The following is a 22,124-nucleotide window of genomic DNA, read 5'->3' on the forward strand; positions in this document are numbered from 1 at the left end:
TGTTATCAATGGGCATCGAAAAGTTGCACTGGTACTACAGATGTGGCGCATGAAGTATCTCCCTACATATTCGAGCGAGTTATTGTCGTCATCCTATGGAAGGGTGTTTTGTCGTTTCAGCGCTGTATCAGTATTGCCTATGATTTTGAGGCTATGCACGGATTGTTATGATGTTTATGAGTGGTTATCGCACAGTGTTGATGTAAATAGTAGGGTGCTTATTTATGGATCGTGGCAGTGAATGACTCAAAAGGAGGATTTCTCAATTCATGGTTTAGACGTTCGACATTTAATTCTAGCGGAGGAAAGGCAATCGGACTATGCATGTTCAGGCTTTGGTTGATACAGTAATGAGACTTGATATTTTTTAGCGTGGTGGAATTCTCATTTTTTATATGGTGTCATCGTCCTTGTTTGAACGTATTAAGGTTCATCGGCGTTATGGCCTTCTTTGGTTTGTCTTCGAGGGAGGGTGATGTGAAATGGTGCCAGAGAAGTGGTTGTCATAAAAGGTGGTGTGTAGCGGTTTCAGAATCAAATCGGTGTTTCTAATGTTGATGGCTCGAGAAATATGATCTTCGAAGAGGCTTAGAGTTAGTAGCAATTTATTAGTTCAGGTGGTACAGTGACGGATTTTGATTTGAGGGAACATTTGGGTAGCGAAGGATAAGGAAGGACATGGTGGGAGATGTCTCACGGTGGTTGAATTTCTTGCAGGTCAAGTATAAAAAGCGGAGGTCGAGAAGTTGCTTAAAGGGATATGGTTTAACCGAAGTGGGAGTGGCAGAGTAGCATATGGATTTTGTGGCAGGATAGCCACATGCCTTGAGAAAGTTTAGAGCGATTTGGGAATCATGGTGGACAGTGACTAGGCCTACGGATTTTATTTGGAATGGTGGCTATTGTGTTGAGGAAGGTTGAATATGACAGAAAGAAGTTTGCTTGGAGTGTTTAGGGTTTAAGAGCTTGATTATCGTTATGGTATATGAGGTGACTTCGAGTTGGAATGTGTTGTCGGACTTTCAGTTGATGTCAATGGGGAATGAACAGACTTATACAGCTGGTGGACGAGCATGGGCTCAGGAGGGTTTACTAATTTCGTGGTAGTTGTACCCAGTGAAGTGTCGTTGGAAGATGTCGAAATGGAATTCCAGAGGTAGGTTATCTCATGTGAGTAGTTTAGCGGTTGCGTGATTTTGATGAAGATTCTATGAAGAGTTCTTTTTACTACCTGGCAGAAGGTCGAATATGCGATTGTGGCTGATAATTTGGAATGGTCATGAAAAGTTTAACAAGGGATTTCAAGAAATTTGGCGGGTTAACGGTGCGAGATCATGGTAAGTTGAGAAGGAGGAATCTTTGTGGGTTCTAGATTTATGTAATTATAGCTTAAAGTTAAGTGGGGGAGCCCACCGTCTACGATTGGATCGTGTGGTTGTCTACTTGTGCGGTTTCTGGTTATCGATGCATTGGTAGATTATTTATGACTAAGAAAAGAAAACATCTGGGGTAATTCGAGCAAAGAACTTGATGATTGTGTGCTATATTTCGCCTTATCGACTCATGTGCAGGTTTTGGGAAGACTCAGAGTTTATTATTCTTGTAGATGTGATGTACAAGGAAAAGAATTAATCTGGTTGCTTCTTTGGGAGTGTTCATGTGCTAACAGAGCGATGGAGTTTGATTATACTCGGGACCAGGTCAGAGTGGGTGGCTCTCAATAGTGGTTCTAATGGGTTCAAGGATATAAGCGCAGTGTCTGAGGATTTTGGATTCGTTGTGTGGCTGAAGACCGGGATTTTGCAGCTGAGTGTGAAGAATCCATGGGGAATTTTCTATGTTATCATCGGGTCTGCGGGGCAGTATTGGAGAAATGGAAGAAACAGTTTCGGATTCGTAGAAGGTTCTTCAGAATGGGTGTACCAGTTGGAGATGTTATTGTGCGCATGAAGAGGGTATGAGATGGTTCATGGGTATCGAGATGATGTGGTCTCGTGATTCGGGTCACTCGGGATGAGTGCTGATTGAGTTCGTTATGTTTTTGAATGGAGCTATTATTATTTCTAAGGCAAGTCAAGAGTAAATTGGAAGAAGTTGGGTCGGTTGGTAATGGTTCGAATCAGCATGATTGTGGCAATGATCAGTTCCTTCGGCGTGTTAGCTATCCAGGCAATTTGTGGTTGTACGTGCGGGCTTGACAGCCACCATGATTTGATTGATTTGGAAGGTATTTGATTCAAATGGCCTTGTTATGTGTAAATGGATCCCGGAAGAGTTATGGCGGTTTAGACCACAACCTGAGGTTTGTATTTTTTTTCGGTTATGGGAATTCAGTTGTGTGTTGCAATGGTTCTTCTGAAATGAGTTAAGTGAAAGGTTTCTATACAATGATGTATTTATTCTACTAGTAGTTCAGGGTTTATGATGAATTCTTGTACTCTTGTGTAGCGGTATGGTAAATACAACGTGCAGTATGGAAATTTGGAAGTTGAGGACCAAGGTCGAGGTTTGGTGTTGATAAGAATGTCACGAGTTCGGAGGAGCAGGGGGAAGACTTCAGAGGTTCAGAATAAGCTTGCATTTTCTTTAGTGTCACTTGAGAATGGTGTCTTGTGTAAGAGGCTTTGTTTATTGATTTACGGATTCTTGATTTGCTTTACAGAATGAGTACGGTTAGTGGTACGGATGTGCAGACTTGGCTACCTAGTGCGGAAGGTCGTGGGAGCGTATCCCACGGAAAGATTTGTATAAGTGTTACATGTTAGTCACTTAATTGTTAGGGATTGAAACCAAGTATGGAGATTCTGGTACTATCGCTAATGTGAGAGTTTATGCCTAAAAGGCACTCTAGTCATTTGGTTGTGGACTGTGGGAGTTTGTTCCGGGTTGGACGGCTGCTCGTGTGTGTCATGAATAGGGCCATTGTGGATCCTTGAAAGTTTGTTGGCCCAGTATGGTATGATCTGAATCGGTTTGAGGTCCGTTGGTGGGTCTAATGTGAATGTGTGCTCTACGTCAGGTCGGATGCGTTCATTTGTCATAGCATTGCTTACGGAGGAGTCCTCGCGCATTAGATGTTATTCTTGTCGTCAACTATTCCATATAATACTTTATTGTGCCAGGTGGGTTGTGAGACGACTTAATTATTCGCACATGTTTTGTGATCTCGTGTAGTTTGTGGTGTTATATGAGCAGGATGGCTCTCGAGATGCAGGTCATTTGTTGCACCTTAGTCGTGCTTGGGTTTTTGTAGCGTATGGCGCTATCCGTCTCCCCAGGGCTTGTATTACGCACTTGGCGTGCTTGTGGTTGATATTCGAGCATTCGTAAGTATAAGCATTAAGGCTTGATGGGTGCTTCCTTATTGATTGTTGTGTGGATCGGGTGGCACGCCACCACGGGTATATTGTTGGATCGGGTGGCATACCGCCACGGGTATGTTGTGTGAATCGGGTTACGCGCCGCAATGATTTCATATTCGGATCGGGTTGCACGCAGTAATAGTGTCATAGTTGGATCGGGTTGCACGCCCAACAGTGAGATTTTAACTACGGTTCCTTATCCCTATTTGTGTGCCTTGTTTCTTATCTCCGAGATGGAACCATAACATTGGCTTGGCCGTTTCATTCGTTATGCGGGCTGGGTAGTCCCTTGCTAGAGTTCGTTTATCATTATGAGTCATACTCGGGTTGTAACTTTTTGGCACATTGATAGCATCATATAAGATTTTAGACGGTGTTTGAGATGGCTTATTACCCAAGCACCCTGTACTGGGTGAGACGAGATTATTGGACTTGAGATCAGTGCGATCGGGGTTAAGTAGGGTATATTAAAGAGAAAATATTGTTATTTGGTTCAGAATGAGGTAATGGTGCTTGTCAGGTAAAGAGACCCCTATGATTTATTGTTTTGGCAGGTGGTTATGAATTTCTTGACGAGCTTAAAACACACACGTAAATATGCTCGTTAGTCGAATATAGTATAATATAATATCGTATCCATAGGGATTGGAGTTAAACAGTATTTTCGTAGTTTATAGCTTGATTGCTATCCAAGATGATCAACAATTGAGATTTATGTGATTAAAACTAAAATTAACTAAGAGTCTAAACTATTGGCTAATGACAATTGCAACAAGAGTAAGCAAAGAAGATATCAATGGGAGAAAATAGGGGTAGATTGGATAGGTGCAAGATACTTGCCTGGGATTTAACTCTAGTTAATTTACTTCTAAGGTTCAAGTGAGTCTCTCGAATTCACTCTATTATTTGTTCGAATGTTCAGTAGAAACTCCTCTCTCGATTAAGTCTCAACCTCACAATAAGAACTAAGTTAAGCTCGGTGAAGATATGCTAGAATTCGTAGTGGATTGGTTTGTAAGAGAACCTCTTTCGATTATTCTCCTAACTATGTCTAAACAATAACTCAACTAGCCTCTTTCGATTACTAAGAAGAATCAATGAATTCAACCAACAAGATAATGCAAAAACATCACAAGTTATGCCTATTTCAATTACATAAACATGTGAATATATATACAACAATTAAAACACCCAAAACGATTCAATACATAAAAACTAGAGTAAATATCCACAAACAATTCTCAAAACAACAAATCCATCAATCCCTATAGAGAACTACTCCATAGAGATGGAGTAATTCATCACAAATAAGTTTAAGTTAAAGGAAAACATAAACAATCCAAACACTTGTCTTAAGTGAGGATTGAATCATGAAATCCCTGTGCTCTTGCATCTCCCACTTCTCCTTAGCCTCCTTGGGTCTAAAGTATGTCAAAAGTCCAGAAAATAACGTTTTGTCCGTGTATATATACCAAGTAGGGTCGGGCCCAAACGAACATACCTTCCCCTACGTGAAATAGGACTTTTCCCGAATAGGACGTGCGCGGCCGCGCACCTAGGGACCTTCTCGCACATTTGGCCGCGCATTTTGTGTGGTCCACTGCCTCACATGCGTGCCCAGTGCGCGCTCGCGCACCTGGGTGATGCCCGGCTCGATTCTTTGTTTCTCTCTTTGAATGCACTAGTATCCGTTGATCCCCAAACCCGATCCCAGCTTAATCCTTGGGCTTTTACTCAGACTTCAAATCTCCAAAATAGCGTGAATTCATCCAAGAACATCTACATAACTCGGGATCAATCATATAAGGCATAAAACACACAATTAGTGCATATCACTAGCAATTAACGCTCAAAATCAATTAAAGTGCAGTAAATTAAAGTACGATAAGCAACTAAAACACGCAATTATAGCCTACCATCAACACCCCACACTTAAACCATTGCTCGTCCTCGAGCAATCAAACTACACTTTATAACGACACGACCGTTTTAAACAATTGTCGTAACTCATCATACCAATAATATTTAAAATAGACTAAGCACAATAGTGTAACATCCTAGCCTCAAGATTTGACTCAAAAGTACCACGCATTGTTCACAACTCGCTCACTCACTCCAACATAGAGGTCAACGACATTACCTTTACTTCATGAATCAAGTGCCCTTACACAACAAAAGAGAGTAGTTCCACACACAATAGAGATTAAGAACAACTAGGAACTCAAGATAGAAAGAATTCATTGACTCTCAGAAATAACACTCATATGCCACAAAAGATGAACCATAGGCTTGCCCGTAGTGTACTACTCCACTAATTGAGCTCATTCAGTCAAGGATCAAGTAGGACTTTCATTGGTTGTAATGTAGGCTGCGGGGCGGGTAGGATACATTTAGATATAAGAATGACTACACCTCCCTAAGCATTTTAATACATACATCTCATTGTTAAAACCCCACACTTATGTCAAACCAATACTCCAGCTTCACATCAATTTACATTAACTTCCAACTTCTTTAAGCACAAATACATCAAGAGTTGCTTATCAATGAATAATTTTCACAACAATACACTCTGTATATTTATTTTATTTTTTTCCAATTTAAGTGGTTCTTAATTTTTCAACACAATGCACCTTTCTCCTTATTTCATTAGCTCCACTCAAAAACCAACCCAATCACCCCTCAAAAACCAACCCAATCACCCCACACTTCAACTTTTATAAAGTTTATACAATTTCAAGTGCTCACGACAGGTAAATGGTTCAAATAGATGGTTAATTCAAATAACTGGGTAAGGCCTGTAATGTGGTTACTAAAGAAATAGGATGACAGGCTCAACGGGGTTAACTACGATACATAACAATTTGGTAGGTAAACGCATATCATTGGCTCAACAAAGAAATGCCTATATCACTTCCAAGACTGAATAAAACTACTATTTCACTTTGCAAATACACGGGGCAAGTTCTAGACATCAAATGTAATACACAGAATAACACAAAAACCTCACACACACCTGGAACATAACTCACTCAAGATTGGATTATCAAGACACTCTAGTCAAAGCAGTTAAGCAAAGTTAAGATCATACATTTTAAGGTACTTTATACAAGAGTCAAAAATTGAGCCTAAGTGTCACAACTAAAGCACTCACTATTCTTAAGGTATAATAAAGTTAAGAGCCATTGTCTTCAATTCAGCTCTCAACACAAGGCTCCCTATTCCTAACCAAAAATAAAAACTAATTACACCCGGTTCAATCAAAACCCTTGGAAAAGAATCGCGGCACAAATAAAAACTAAGGGGGAATTAATACACTACCTAACAAGAGAAAATCTTTTTATCTTTTTTTTTTGCCTTTAATCCCTTAAGAAACCCGTCGAATGATATCCATCATCGGGAAAAATCAAAAAATTTTAATTTTTTTCTATCTCTAACCTACTATACAAAAACTAAATTAACACATATATATACAACATACAGTTACCCTCCACCCCACACTTTAAGTTGTGGCATGTCCCCATGACACACAATTAAAAAGCAAGAGGGAAAGGAAACTTCCCTGAATTTTCTTCTTTTCCGAGAACTTAAGAACTCCACCCCTAATTCTGAATTCATTCCTCGTTTTCGCTCCTTGGGATTTTTGTTGAGCTCATTAAGCCCAATTCTTTTGAGGATACCTGCAAGACCCGCTCTTTTCTTTCTTTCTTATCTTCATCTTGAGCAGTGAATTGCTCATTCATGACGATCCTTAACTTGTTTCTGCACTCTTTCACAGGATCAATCCATACATATTCCTGTAAATCCCCAAAAATAAAATTCACATGATCAAGGTTAGAATAAGAAAATAAGGACGAAAGTTCAAGTGAATATTCCTTTGGTATGTCCACGACCATTTGTTTCTCATTCTCCTCTACTAAATTTTGCAGATGTGAAAAGGTGGATGGGGGTTTGAACTCTTCTTCCATTGCTTCATATTCAACCAAAGCCTTATTTTCAATCATCTCAGTTGAATCGGAGTCTTCTTGTACCGTGGAAATCTCCCTCTGAACCAGCTCATCCTCTTGAGTAGGCTCATTCTCGCAGGGTATCACCTCTATATATTCATCATCACAACGCAAAGAGCTTTCTGAAAATGTACTTATTAGTTGACTTACTTGCATTGTTAGGTTGTTAATGGCTTCATCATCTCGTGTAAATCTCTCTTCCACCTTATTTATGAACTTATACATAAGCTCTTCTAAACGACCATTCTCCCATTGACGTGGTTGACTCACTTCACTTCCATTCCAGTTATAATAAGGGTATTCATCCCAACCAGAGTCAAGATTGTGCCCATATGAATCCTCATACTTGTACGGACTAGAAACAGAGTGAAACTGTTCAAAATACGAATCATAGGAAGAATACAAACTGCTTAGCAGTCAACCCATAGAGTATTTCCAGCGCATTTAAAACACATAGCATACCGCTGATAATATTCAGCTGCTAACTCTTCAACCGTTTTCTTAGGTTGGTTGTACTCCATCTTCACAGCATTTAGAGTTCAATATCTATAGTATCTTTTCCAACTTGTTAGGTAGTACAAAACCAATCTTGAAAAGAAGTTAACTAATAAAGAAAAATAAAATAGAAAGGGAAAAAGAAAAGAAATAGAACTAAAACCTAATTCCTGAATTAGCAGTACAAACTATTTCCAACACTATTGATTGCCAATCCCCGGCAACGGCGTCAAAATTGACGAGCTTAAAACACACATTTAAATATGCTCGCTAGTCGAATATAGTATAATATAATATCGTATCCACGGGGATTAGAGTTAAACAGTATTTTCGTAGTTTATAGCTTGATTGCTATCCAAGATGATCAACAATTAAGATTTATGTGATTAAAACTAAAATTAACTAAGAGTCTAAACTATTTGCTAATGACAATTGCAACAAGAGTAAGCAAACAAGATATCAATATAAGAAAATAGGGGTTGATTGGATAGGTGCAAGATACTTGTCTGGGATTCACTCTAGTTAATTCACTTCTAAGGTTCAAGTGAGTCTCTCGAATTCACTTTATTATTAGTTCGAATGTTCAGTGGAAACTCCTCTCTCGATTAATGTCACGCCCCAAAACCGAGGAGCGCGACCGGTGCTCAACCGAGAGAACCCGGCCGAGCAAGCCTGTTAGATTTCCTTCTACCCAAACTCATCCATGAATAAAGAGGAGATGTACTCCATTAATCAAACACCGAAAAGATTTTATTAACAATTTCCTTTACATTCCCATTAGAATCTCCATTCATAATTTCCAAAATGTTACGAGTTTATAGAATTAATCAAAAATATGATTTCCAAATACCAACATTTATAGTTCAATTCCCCAACATCAACCATAACCCACAACCTGTCTACAGAGCCTCTAAGTAGAATTGAAGAGTAATTTGAAAATGCCGGCAACAAGGCCCCGGCTATACCTCAAACAGAATACACAAAGAACAAAAGATACATGACCCTGAGATAAAGTGGGGCTCACCAAGTCGGCTGGGAAGAACGTGTACTGCTATCACTGATCAATATATCCTGTTGTAGAACCACCTGCATCTATTTAAAGATGCAGCGCCCCCAGCAAAAGGGACGTTAGTACCGTCGAATAGTACTAGTATGAAAACTAAACACCAATCTAAGAATTCAGAAATAGAAGATGAATATGATGAACCAGGGCGGCAATAGAATAATATAGATAACTGTTTAAACCATAGTAAGCTTAGTAAAAGCTATCAATAATATTTATAGGATTTAATATGAGATCCTCTGTAACCATCTTCACACAAAGCCGCACCGCCGCCTCACCCGATGTATGTAGGTGGGGTTGTACGTACAATACCACAACTCTAATCAAGCGGCCCTGCCACCTCACCCCAATGTATGCGGGCGGATGTATAACCACAGTACCAAGAACCTACAGTAAGCGTCTATGCCGCCTCACCCCAATGTATGCGGGTGGTGGTGCCAAAACAATACCAAAACTATACACAAAGCGATTGTACTGTCTCACCCCAATATATACGTGTGGTGGTGCCAAAACAATACCAAAACTATACACAAAGCGGTCGTACCGCCTCACCCTAATATAAGCGGGTGGAGGTGCTGTCCCACAATACCATAATCCCTACACAAAGCGGTCATACCGCCTCACCCCAATATATATGCGGGTTGAGGTATATCACAATCACAATCTCTATACCATAATCCCCATACAAAGAGGTCATGCCTCCTCACCCCAATGTATGCGGGTGGAAGTGTATCACAATCACAACCTCTATACCATAATCCCCACACAAAGCGGTCATGCCGCCTCACCCCAATGTATGCGGGTGGAGGTATATCACAATCACAATCTCTATACCATAATCCCCACACAAAGCGGTCATGCTGCCTCACCCCAATTTATGCGGGTGGAGGTGTATCACAATCTTTACACAACTTGTCATAATAACTATCACATAAATCACGACTAGAAATTATAACATGTGGATACATAATCCATAGTTTGGGACACATCCTCAATTTATAATGCAATATGATCAGAGCATTTGAAACACGGATTGAACATATATCTTCATCACAAAACTTATCGAAATACTCGATTTATAATCAACATCTCGGAACTTACAAGGATAATGGGAATTCCAATTCATAAAGAAGAGTTTAGCCAACATACCTTGATGGAGCTCTTTAGTGCTACTAAAACCACCTACTGCTCTTACAACTTCAATCTACATCAACATAATTCAATTGGACCAATATTAGAAACAAATTCCATAATTTAGGCCATTTAGACATTTTATCAAACACCTAGTAGGTATGAATCTCTACATGTCTTACCCATATAATTAGTTCATCCAACTACTACCATTTACCAACAATTTTTCCTATCATCATTCTTAAACAATTCATAACTTCTAACATCACATACATGACCATCCATCCACACCCAACCAACAAAATTTCATCAATTAATCACCTTTCAATCTCTACAATGGATATTTATTTAAATTGGGAACATATGGCTTCCAATCACCATACCATAAGTTCCAATACTTAATTCATACTCATATTCCCATTATATATTCACACATGTAAGTCTAAGGGTGTAGGATTACCTTTTGGAAGAAATCTTGCAAAACCATCCTTTGAGTTCAAGAACTTTCTTGAAGATCTATGTATTTTATGGAGGATTGAGTTAGTTTTAGGGTGAAATGAAACATAAAATTAGTAGGGATTACTCACCTTGAAGATGGGGGGAGTTGGAGGTCTTGAGAGAATGGAGGAAAACCCCAAAGTTCGGCCAAGAAAAATGGGGTAAAATGACCCCCGAATGAGTATATAGCATTTTGGGCGTCACAGGCAGCGTAGGGCACTACCTGTGGCCTAATTTCCAGAACCTCAAAAATCCCAGTGCCAGGGCTAGCACCCCACGCTATCCTGGGCGCTGGCGATGGGAAATCTTTTTTATTTTGCCCGGAAATGGGCATAACTCTCTCATACAATGTCTGAATTTGACTATTCTTTTTGCTACGACTCTGTAATTTCAATACGGATCTAATGCTTCAATTAAAACTGAATTTGGAGCTCGTTTGATTATTGTGATACCACATATACTCAAAGAAGTGACGTCAAAACATCCTAGAAATATTTAAATTAAATTCCGGGCATACGCCCGAGTCCAAAATCACCATCCGGACCTAATGGAATTATCAAAACTCCGATTCAAGGTCGAATACAAAAGAAAACTCAAACTTGATCATAAATCCCATAGGTCTCCTTTAATACTAGAATACGTTATTCCCGAATACCGTTGCCGCACTTTAAAAATCTTAAATCATTAGGAAATTTTAACAGGGCCTAACAAATTCATTTGCAAAATTTTGCGAGGTTTTACACTTAAGTACTTCAAAAAATTTTGGGATATTACATTCTCCCCCGCTTAGGATCATTCGTCTTCGAATGAGGGTCAAAATCCGTCATTAGCATTCAGTGTTGCCCAACTGTTAGTTCACACACACCGGGAATTTCAAATTTTGGTTATCTCCCTAAATTTCCAAACCTTTCGTCAGAGTCTCCCCTGTAACTGGGCCTATCCACCTGTCAGAGAGCCCAGAAACACATCCTAACAGCATATACATAATCCAACAACGTAACCTAATACAAAACAACACCAACTATGGCCTCACAAGCAATTATATTACCAGAACGGAACACCCTTAACACCAAATGTACAAGTCATACATATTTCATAGGAATATCCCTTAGCATTTTCATAAGTCACAACTCATAATTACATGGTTATTCAAATAAATAAGGATACTTTTTCTTCATTTCTTCTTCGGCCTCCCAAGTAGCCTCTTCAACCTGTTGGTTTCGCCATAGCACTTTCACGGATGCAATTTCTTTGTTTCTCAACTTTCAGACTTGCCGATCAATAATAGAAACTGGAATCTCTTCATAAGTAAATTTTTCATTTACCTCAATAGTCTTAACCGGAACAATGATTGTTGGGTCTCCAACTACTTTCTTTAACATAGATTTATGAAACACCGGGTGTACTAATGACATCTCAAGTGGTAGCTCAAGCTTGTATGCTACCTTACCAATCCTCTGAATGATTTTGTACGGTCCGACATACCTCGGACTCAATTTTCCTTTCTTACCAAATCGCATTACACCCTTCATGGGGGAAACTTTCAAAAATACCCAATCATTTTCTTTGAATTCTAAATCTCTACGACGAATATTCGAATAGGATTTCTGGCGACTCTGAGCAGTCTTCAACCGTTCCTTAATGATTTTAAATTTTTCCATAGCCTGATGCACAAGGTTTGGCCCTATCAACTCTGCTTCCCTAATTTTGAACCACCCAATGGGAGATCTACATCTCCTACCATATAAAGCCTCGAACGGTGCCATTTGAATGGTAGCATGATAACTATTGTTATATGCAAATTCTGTGAGTGGTAAATGATCATCCCAGCTACCTTTGAAGTCTATAACACAAGCGCGCAATATATCCTCAAGCGTCTGAATAGTCCGCTCTGTCTGCCCATCAGTCTACGGGTGAAAGGCTGTACTGAGATTCACCTGAGTACCCAAACCTTTCTGAAATTTATTAAAAAATAATTAGCAGTGAATTGTGCTCCCCAATCAGAAATGATGGAAACTGGGGTGCCATGCAACCTGACTATTTCTTTGATATACAACTGAGCATACTGCTCCACTATGTCGGTAGACTTAACCGGCAAAAAGTGTGTTAATTTTGTGAGTCGATCCACAATCAACCTTTTTCCTCATTATAAGTCTTATAGGATTTTAAGAAACCACTCTACTTCCCTTGTGAACATTCTCACGATTCCTCTTTACTGCTAAACACTTCCCAAAACACATACCGACACCTTTTATATATATATATATTTAGCCTGAATAGGGCCTTTTCTGAAACTTGAGATCCTCCTATATTCTTCAACGACGACTTCTTTTTTTTGTTTCCTTATAAGTGTAGGACTTAGTCCACCTGATTCCATCCTCGGTGAGTAACTCACCTTATTCCCAGTATTGTAGTCACCAATATTGTTTCCTGGTATTGCAACCTAAGAGCTATCATGTTAAACATATTTGGTTCGTAACAAGTGTTCATCCTCTATCAATCTGTTTCAAACATTTCCCCTTTGGTCTAGACAATATGTTGGTACTATACTTCCTTCGTGACTGGAGCATTCACTCCCACCCCATTTTTTCCCTTAATTCATAGTTGACAACCTCATTGTGCCACACACTTGTCTGCCTCCCATGAACTCGTAGTATCATTATGCCTGGTTTGTTGAGTTTATCACACCACCACTTCATCACCAGTAGTCTCACTTACCAATGTAATATTTAAACATGAACTCCCTCTAAATCTTTTAATCGATATCCAGTGTCACTCAAGTCGGCTGCATTATAGTTGATCCTTTATATCTTCTATTGACACTTGGGCTATAGGCGAGTCCACTTTCTGATACGAACTATTTTGCGATAACCATGACCATCTCAATTTATATATTTTCTTCCAATTCTTCTCGCCTCTTGACACTTGTGGGGATATCCGTGGGAAAGTGTATTCATCCGTGTATCACTTAACACTTCTTTGCTTGTAAGATTCTTAAGAGACTCTCCATCAAGTCCCGATGCACTCTTGGGTTATTATAACATCACATTTATCCCCCCCCACCCAACTCGTTCTGTCTTCTTAAAGCCTTGGAATTTTAGCTAAATCACATATCCGTGATTAACTCATTCTAAGAACTCGCAAGCCTTTCACATTTGACATGTAGTACTTCCTTGGGTTCCATTGTCCCTGACTTTATAACAAGTATAAAAATCTTTTTGCAAACCTTACTCTTAGTTTCTAGTATTGTTGACCCTGTAATGTCTATTGTCACGTACGAAGAATTTACATTTCTTAACCTTCCACATTATTTTCGTACTAGTGGTTTATCATCTGCATATCCTTTCAGAGAAGCATGTTACCTCTTACCACTTTTATAGACTGCACATGTCTTCAACAAAATATCCAAACATCATAGTTACACGGCCCAACTCTCGTTTTATTGAACTTAAGTAGCCTCACCCTAGCCCTTCCCTCCCCACTTGGGGTGAATGTTTCACTTTCCGACACAACTTTTGAATTTAGCAATTTAAAGAACACAAGTCCTACATCTCTAGTCCTCTTGTATATGATTGACTACTAGGGAGCTTTAAGTCCCCATGGTATTAACATCATAAGTTCTCTACTCTTATTCAGCCACACAGACCTGGGATCCAAATCCCTTGTGTCAATATCCTTTTTGGAGTGTAACACAACTTCACATATTCCTGAGATTTTTATAACATTCTAGTGCTAGGGTCTTCTCATTGTGGGTTCAATTGACTCTCATTCCATAACTTTTTGTCTCCCGTGAGAGACCTACACATTTATCATTACTCTCCAAGCCATGCCTTTCATATATCACGTGCCTATGTAACAAATTTATATCTTAGAATCATACACATGGTTCCCACACTATCCACTTGTACTAGTTAAGCTTAGGTCTCAATTATCACATCAATGCCTCTTTGGAGGTGGGTAATCACTTCTAGCACTCTTCTCATATAAACTATGCTCATGGCACTATATACTTGTCTCATATGGCCATACCATTCATTCAACATGATACATGTGCCATCTATTTAATATTCATGCCTTTACCCATTTGTCCTGTCACATGACAACATTACTTGGAATAAACCAAAAGAGCATTTAAACGTACCTTGAACCTCAACGCACGAGTTGGAGGAAGAACAGTTTCACAACCAGTTTCATCGCACGATTCAGAATATCAAAGAAGGGTATTATTCCTAAATGCCCATGTAGTATGCTAATTATAGATGTGGTCGACAACATACCGATAATAAGGACTCTACTAGACACGGCTCCGAGACATCCTAGGACACTTTAAAACTATAAGCTCTGATACCAAGTTTTGTCACACCCCAAATCCGAGAAGCACGACCGGCGCTCAACCGACAGAACCCAGCCGAGCAAGCCTGTTAGATTTCCTTCTACTAAAACTCATCCATGTATAAAGAGGAGATGTACTCCATTAATCAAACACCAAAAAGATTTTATTAACAACTTCCTTTACATTCCCATTAGCATCTTCATTCATAATTTCCAAAATGTTATGAGTTTATAGAATTAATGAAAAACATGATTTCCAAATACCAACATTTCTAGTTTAATTCCTAAACATCAACCACAACCCACAACCTGTCTACCGAGCCTCTAAGTAGAATAGAAGAGTAATTTGAAAATGCCGGCAACAAGGCCCTAGTTATACCTCAAACAGAATACACAAAGAACAAAAGATACATGACCCCGAGATGAAGTGGGGCTCACCAAGTCTGCTGGGAAGAACGTGTACTACTATCACTGATCAATATATCCTGCTGTAGAACCACCTACATCCATTTAAAGATGCAGCACCCCCGGAAAAAGGGACGTTAGTACCGTCGAATAGTACTAGTATGAAAACTAAACACCAATCTAAGATATCAGAAATACAAGATGAATATGATGAACCAGGGCGGCAATAGAATAATATAGATAACCGTTTAAACCATAGCAAGCTTATTAAAAGCTATCAATAACATTTATAGGATTTAATATGAGATCCTCTGTAACCATCTTCACACAAAGCAACCCCGCCGCCTCATCCGATGTATGTAGGTGGGGATGTATATACAATACCACAACTCTAATCAAGTGGCCCTGCCGCCTCACCCCAATATATTCGGGTGGATGTATAACCACAGTACCAAGGACCTACACAAAGTGGCTATGCCACCTTACCCCAATATATGCGGGTGGTAGTGCCAAAATAATACCAAAACTATGCACAATGCGGTCGTACCACCTCACCCCAATATATGCGGCTGGTGGTGCCAAAACAATACCAAAACTATACACAAAGCAGTCGTACCGCCTCACCCCAATATAAACGAGTGAAGGTGCAGTCCCACAATACCATAATCCCTACACAAAGCGGTCATGCTGCCTCACCCCAATATATATGCGGGTTGAGGTGTATCACAATCACAATCTCTATACCATAATCCCCACACAAAGCGATCATGCCGCCTCACCCCAATGTATGCGGGTGGAAGTGTATCACAAACACAATCTCTATACCATAATCCTCACACAAAGCGGCCATGCCGCCTCACCCCAATGTATGCGGGTGGAGGTGTATCACAATCACAATCTCTATACCATAATCCCCACACAAAGCAGTCATGTCGCCTCACCCCAATGTATGTGGGTGGAGGTGTATCACAATCTTTACACAACTTGGCATAATAACTATCACATAAATCACGACTAGAAATTATAACATGTGGATACATAATCCATAGTTTGGAACACATCCTCAATTTATAATGCAATATGATCAAAGCATTTGAAACACGGATTGAACACATACCTTCATCACAAAACTTATCGAAATACTCGATTTATAATCAACATCTCGGAACTTACAAGGATAATGGGAATTCCAATTCTTAAAGAAGAGTTTAGCCAACATACCTTGATGGAGCTCTTTAGTGCTACTAAAACCACCTACTGCTGTTACAACTTCAATCTACATCAACATAATTCAATTGGACCAATATTAGTAACAAATTCCATAATTTAGGCCATTTAGGCATTTTATCAAACACCTAGTAGGTATGAATCTCTACATCTCTTACCCATAGAATTAGTTCATCCAACTACTACCATTTACCAATAATTTATCCCACCATCATTCTTCAACAATTCATAACTTCCAACATCACATACATGACCATCCATCCACACCCAACCAACAAAATTTCATCAATTAATCACCTTTCAATCTCTACAATGGATATGTATTTAAATTGGGAACTTATGGCTTCCAATCACCATACCATAAGTTCCAATACTTAATTGATACTCATATTCCCATAATATATCCATACATGTAACTCTAAGGGTGTAGGATTACCTTTTGGAAGAAATCTTGCAAAACCCTCCTTTGAGTTCTTGAAGAACTTTCTTGAAGATATATGTATTTTATGGAGGATTGAGTTAGTCTTAGGGTGGAATGAAACATAAAATTAGTAGGGATTACTCACCTTGAAGATGGGGGGAGTTGGAGGTCTTGAGAGAATGGAGGAAAACCCCAAAGTTCGGCCAAGAGAAATGTGGTAAAATGACCCCCAAATGAGTTTATAGCATTTCGGGCATCACAGGCAGCGTGGGGTGCTACCTGTGGCCTAATTTCTAGAACCTCAAAAATCCCATCGCCAGGGCTAGCGCCCCACACTACCCTGGGCGTTGGCGATGGGAAATCTTTTTTATTTCGCCCGGAAATGGACATAACTCTCTCATACGATGTCCGAATTCAACGATTCTTTTTTGTTACGGCTCCGTAATTTCAATACGGATCTAATGCTTCAATCATAACTGAATTTGGAGCTCATATGATTATTGTGATACCACATATACTCGAAGAAGTGACGTCGAAACATCCAAGAAATATCCAAATTAAATTCTGGGCATACGCCCGAGTCCAAAATCACCATCCGGTCCTAACGGAATTATCAAAACTCTGATTCGAGGTCGAATACAAAAGAAAACTCAAACTTGATCATAAATCCCATGGGTCTCCTTTAATACTAGTATACGTTATTCCCGAATACCGTTGTCGCACTTTAAAAATCTTAAATCATTAGGAAATTTTAACGGGGCCTTACAAATTCATTTGCAAAATTTTACGAGGTTTTACACTTAAGTACTTCGAAATTTTCTGGAGTGTTACAATTAAGTCTCAACCTCATAATAAGAACTAAGTTAAGCTCGGTGAGTATATGCAAGAATTCATAGTGGATTGGTTTGTAAGAGAACCTCTTTCGATTATTCTACTAACTAGGTCTAAACAATAATTCAACTAGCCTCTTTCGATTACTAAGAAGAATCAATGAATTCAACCTATAAGATAATGCAAAAACATTACAAGTTATGCCTCTTTCGATTACATAAACATGTGAATATATATGCAATACTTAAAACACCCAAAATGACTCAATACATAAAAACTAGAGTTAATATCCACAAACAATTCTCAATACACCAAATCCACCAATCCTTAAAGATAACTACTCCATAGAGATGGAGTAATTCATCATAAATAAGTTTTAAGTTAAATAAAAGCATAAACGATCCAAACCCTTGTCTTGAGTGAGGATTGAATCATGAAATCCTTGTGCTCTTACTTCTCCCACTTCTCCTTAGCCTCCTTAGGTCTAAAGTATGTCAAAAGTCCAGAAAATAATGTTTTTCCATGTATATATACCAAGTAGGGTTGGGCCCAAACGAACACACCTTCTCCTACGTGAAATAGCAATTTTCCCGTACAGGACGTGCGCGACCGCGCACCTGGGGACCTGGTCACGCATTTGGCCGTGCATTTTGCATTTTGCGAGGACCTGGTCACGCATTTGGCCGTACTCTCGAGTACTTGTCGACGGGGCATCTGGAGTGAATATTTGCTCGTTCTCCACTCTGCGGGAATTAGGCATCGATTTGAGGGAAGTGAAAGAAAGCCATGTAAGGGTGAGGGCTTTTGATGGGTCACAGAAGAATTCCATTGGAAAACTTTACCTAGATTTGCAAATTGGACCAGTTGAGTTCCCGATATTGTTCCAGGTGATAGACATCTCGTCTTCATACAATCTGCTACTAGGGAGGCCTTGGATACACATGGCAGGGGCAGTTCCTTCCACTCTCCTTTAGTGCATGAAATTTGAGTGGTATTGCCAAGAAATTATGATACATAGGGAATGGAGCCGATCATCTTAATTAGAACAAGCGGTTCTTTTTATAGAAGGGTTGGATGGGGTCGCTTTCCATGTAGTCGAGATCATGCGAGCAACAAAAATGGGGAAGAACGAATAGGATCACAATATGTAGTCACCATATGGGTCAAAAATGGCAGTTCAAGAAATGATGTAGTATGGATACAGACTAGGGTCCGGGCTGGGAGCCCGATCAGATGGATAACTGAGCCAATTCAACCAAGGGGCGGAAAGGTACTGCTAGCATGGGATACCAACCTGCAACTGGAAGAACCTATAATGGTAACCCTGGGAAAAAGGTTTTCGTACCAGAGCATGTTCCGAGCCCGGGCCAGAGCTCACCATCAGAAGAGGATATCATCGACGGGATAGGAAGATTGTTTGTGACGATGATCGAGGAGTGTTGCAGCAAAGCTTATATCAATACACAGACCATTTGGGATGCCGAACAAGGAGAGACCTTGCAAAACTGGATAGCCAGTCCATCTATGGTACGTCGAGAGTATTGGTAGTGTGGAATTATAGTAATTTCGAAAACTACATGGTCAATTAAGGCCCGAACCATGCATGTGCTTTTTGTTAAACTGCCTCTTTGAATGTTGAGATGTTCCTTTTGGTGAAATAAAAGAATTATTTTCCTGAAAATCATTGCAAATTTGTCTTTGTCTTTATTTATATTCAATTTTTCTTTTCAGCAATCAAATTAATGAAAAACCGCATTCCGCGATTATGACATGTAACGAAACCCTCGAGCAAAATGATCCAGACTACGAAGAGTATAACAAGAGTATGATGCCTGAGAATCTACAGCAAGAGATCGTACAGCTAGAAATTCAGAAGAAACCCAACCTTGAAGAGAACAGGTGATCAATCTAGGAAGTGAAAAAGATGTAAAATAGACTCCAATCAGCATCCACCTGAAGGCACAATAGAAGGAAATATTGGTAGAGCTCCTTCGACAATACATCAATGTGTTCGGCTGGTCGGATAACGACATTCCTGGATTAAGTACCAACATCGTCTTGTACCAATTTCCCAGCGATCTTGCCAGGACACTAGTCAAGTAGAAACCTAGAAAATTCAAGTCACATCTAAGTCCAAGGATCAAAGAAGAAGCCACCGAGCAGATAGAAACAAATGTGGTAAGGATCACCAATTACCCTACCTGGTTGGAGAACATCATACCAGTGCCTAAGAAAGACGGAAAGATCAGGATATGCGTGGATTATCGAGATCTCACAAAGCCAGTCCCAAGGATGATTTCCCTCTGCCAAATATCCATATGCTTATTGACAACTATGCGAAACGTGATTTGCAGTCATTTGTGGATTGTTTCGCTGGATATCATAAGATTATGATGCATGAAAAGGATGCATAGAAGACATCATTTACCATGCCATAGGGATTTTATTGCTATAGGGTCATGCCATTCGGTCTTAAGAACGCCAGTGCCACCTACATGAGGGCCATGACGACCCTTTTTCATGACATGATCCACAAGGAAATTGAATTGTATAAGGACGACATCATCATCAAATCACAAAAATATGTGGATCATTCGAGTGACTTGAGGAAGTTCTTCGAGCAGTTGCGAAGGTACAATTTGAAGTTGAATCCTGCGAAATGTGCATTTGGAGTTCCCACGGGAAAACTGTTAGGATTCATCGTTATCAGAAAGGGGATAGAACTGGACCCCTCGAAGATCAAGGCTATCAAAGACTTGCCTCCTCCCAAAAGCAAGAAGGACATAATGAGTTTCCTCGGAAGATTGAATTACATCCGTAAGTTTATAACCCAGTCGACAGTAATCTGTGAACCGATTTTTAAGTTATTGAAGAAAGATACTGCTACGAAATGGACAGAGGAATGTCAGAAAGCTTTTGACAAATTCAAGGAGTATTTGTCTAGTCCATCAGTGTCGGTTCCCCCTGAACCAGCGAAGACGCTGCTATTATACTTGTCTGTCTTGGAAAATGCATTCGGATGCGTGTTGGGACAACATGACGAGAATGGAAAGAAGGAGCAAGCTATTTACTACCTGAGCAAGAAATTCACACCATACGATGCCATATACACCTTGTTAGAGCGGATATGCTATGCTTTGACTTAGATTGCTCAGAAGTTAAGACACTACCTATCAGCATATACCATATATCTGATATCCCGGCTTGACCCGCTCACGTATGTCTTCCAGAAGTCGATGCCTACGGGAAAGTTAGCCAAATGCAGATTCTTCTCAGTGAATTCAACATCGTGTACGTGATGCAGAAAGCTATCAAGGGACAAGAATTGGTTGATCATCTTGTAAAAAACTCAGTGGACAAGGACTACAAGACACTTACCACATATTTCCTAGATGAAAAGGTGATATTCGTTGGGGAGGACATTTCAGAGTCATGCCCAGGGTGGAGGATGTTTTTTGATGGAGCTGCAAATTTCAAGGGAGTAGGAATTGGGGCAGTCCTAATCGCCAAATCAGGACCACATTATCCGATCTCAGCTAAGATAAGGTCCCCCTGTACAAATAATATGGTAGAGTACGAGGTGTGCAACCTCGGGATTAGGATGGCGTCGATATGAACATTAAGGAACGTTTGGTCATATGAGGTTCTGATTTGCTGATCCACTAAGTTCAGGGCGAATGGACCACCAAGAATGTCAAGATAGTTCCATACTTGCATTGTGTAAAGGAATTATGTAAGAAGTTCACCAAGATCGTGTTCAAGCATGTCCCCAGAATTCAGAATACGTTTGCCGATGCTTTCGCAATGCTATCATCCATGATTCAACACCCGAACAAGAATTACATCGACCCCATCGAGATAAAGATCCAAGATCAGCATGCATACTATTTCCTCGTAGATGAAGAGCCAGTGTCACGACCCAAAATCCCACCTTGAGGGTCGTGAACCCACCTAGTCCCTAGAACAAGGTAAGCCTAACACATGCTGAGTTATTAATATATTTAAACCATTTAACCATTAAAACATAAACCTGTAAATGACATACATATCTAAAAACGATCAATAGTTGTAATGTTTCCCAAAATCAGTAGTACGGAATCATAAGCTCTACTGAGTACACTAAAATCTCTTAATACACCATTGTTCCGAAATGGAAATAAACAATAGTAATGAAAGACAACAGAAGGTGACTCTGAGGCATGCGAATGCAATGGCGAGTATACCTTGAAGTCTCTGCAACAACTCACAATCAGCTAATTAATAACCGGCACGCTCCGAGGTACCTGGATCTGCACAAAACTGTGTAAAAGCTTAGCATGAGTACATCACAGCAGTACCTAGTAAGTATTAAG

The 22,124-nt window shown here is 39.7% G+C and overlaps 1 protein-coding gene across 1 annotated transcript; it reads left to right on the forward strand.

Moving 5' to 3' along the window:
* Positions 1-21,031: 21,031 nt before the first annotated feature.
* LOC138892386 (uncharacterized) lies at positions 21,032-21,708 on the forward strand. The gene is made up of 2 exons (XM_070176097.1): positions 21,032-21,352; positions 21,445-21,708. The coding sequence occupies exons 1-2, from the start codon at positions 21,032-21,034 to the stop codon at positions 21,706-21,708; spliced, it is 585 nt and encodes a 194-aa protein (XP_070032198.1).
* The last annotated feature ends 416 nt before the right edge of the window (positions 21,709-22,124 follow it).

The sequence above is a fragment of the Nicotiana tomentosiformis genome, chromosome 5, assembly GCF_000390325.3.
Source record: "Nicotiana tomentosiformis chromosome 5, ASM39032v3, whole genome shotgun sequence".
NCBI lineage: Eukaryota > Viridiplantae > Streptophyta > Magnoliopsida > Solanales > Solanaceae > Nicotiana > Nicotiana tomentosiformis.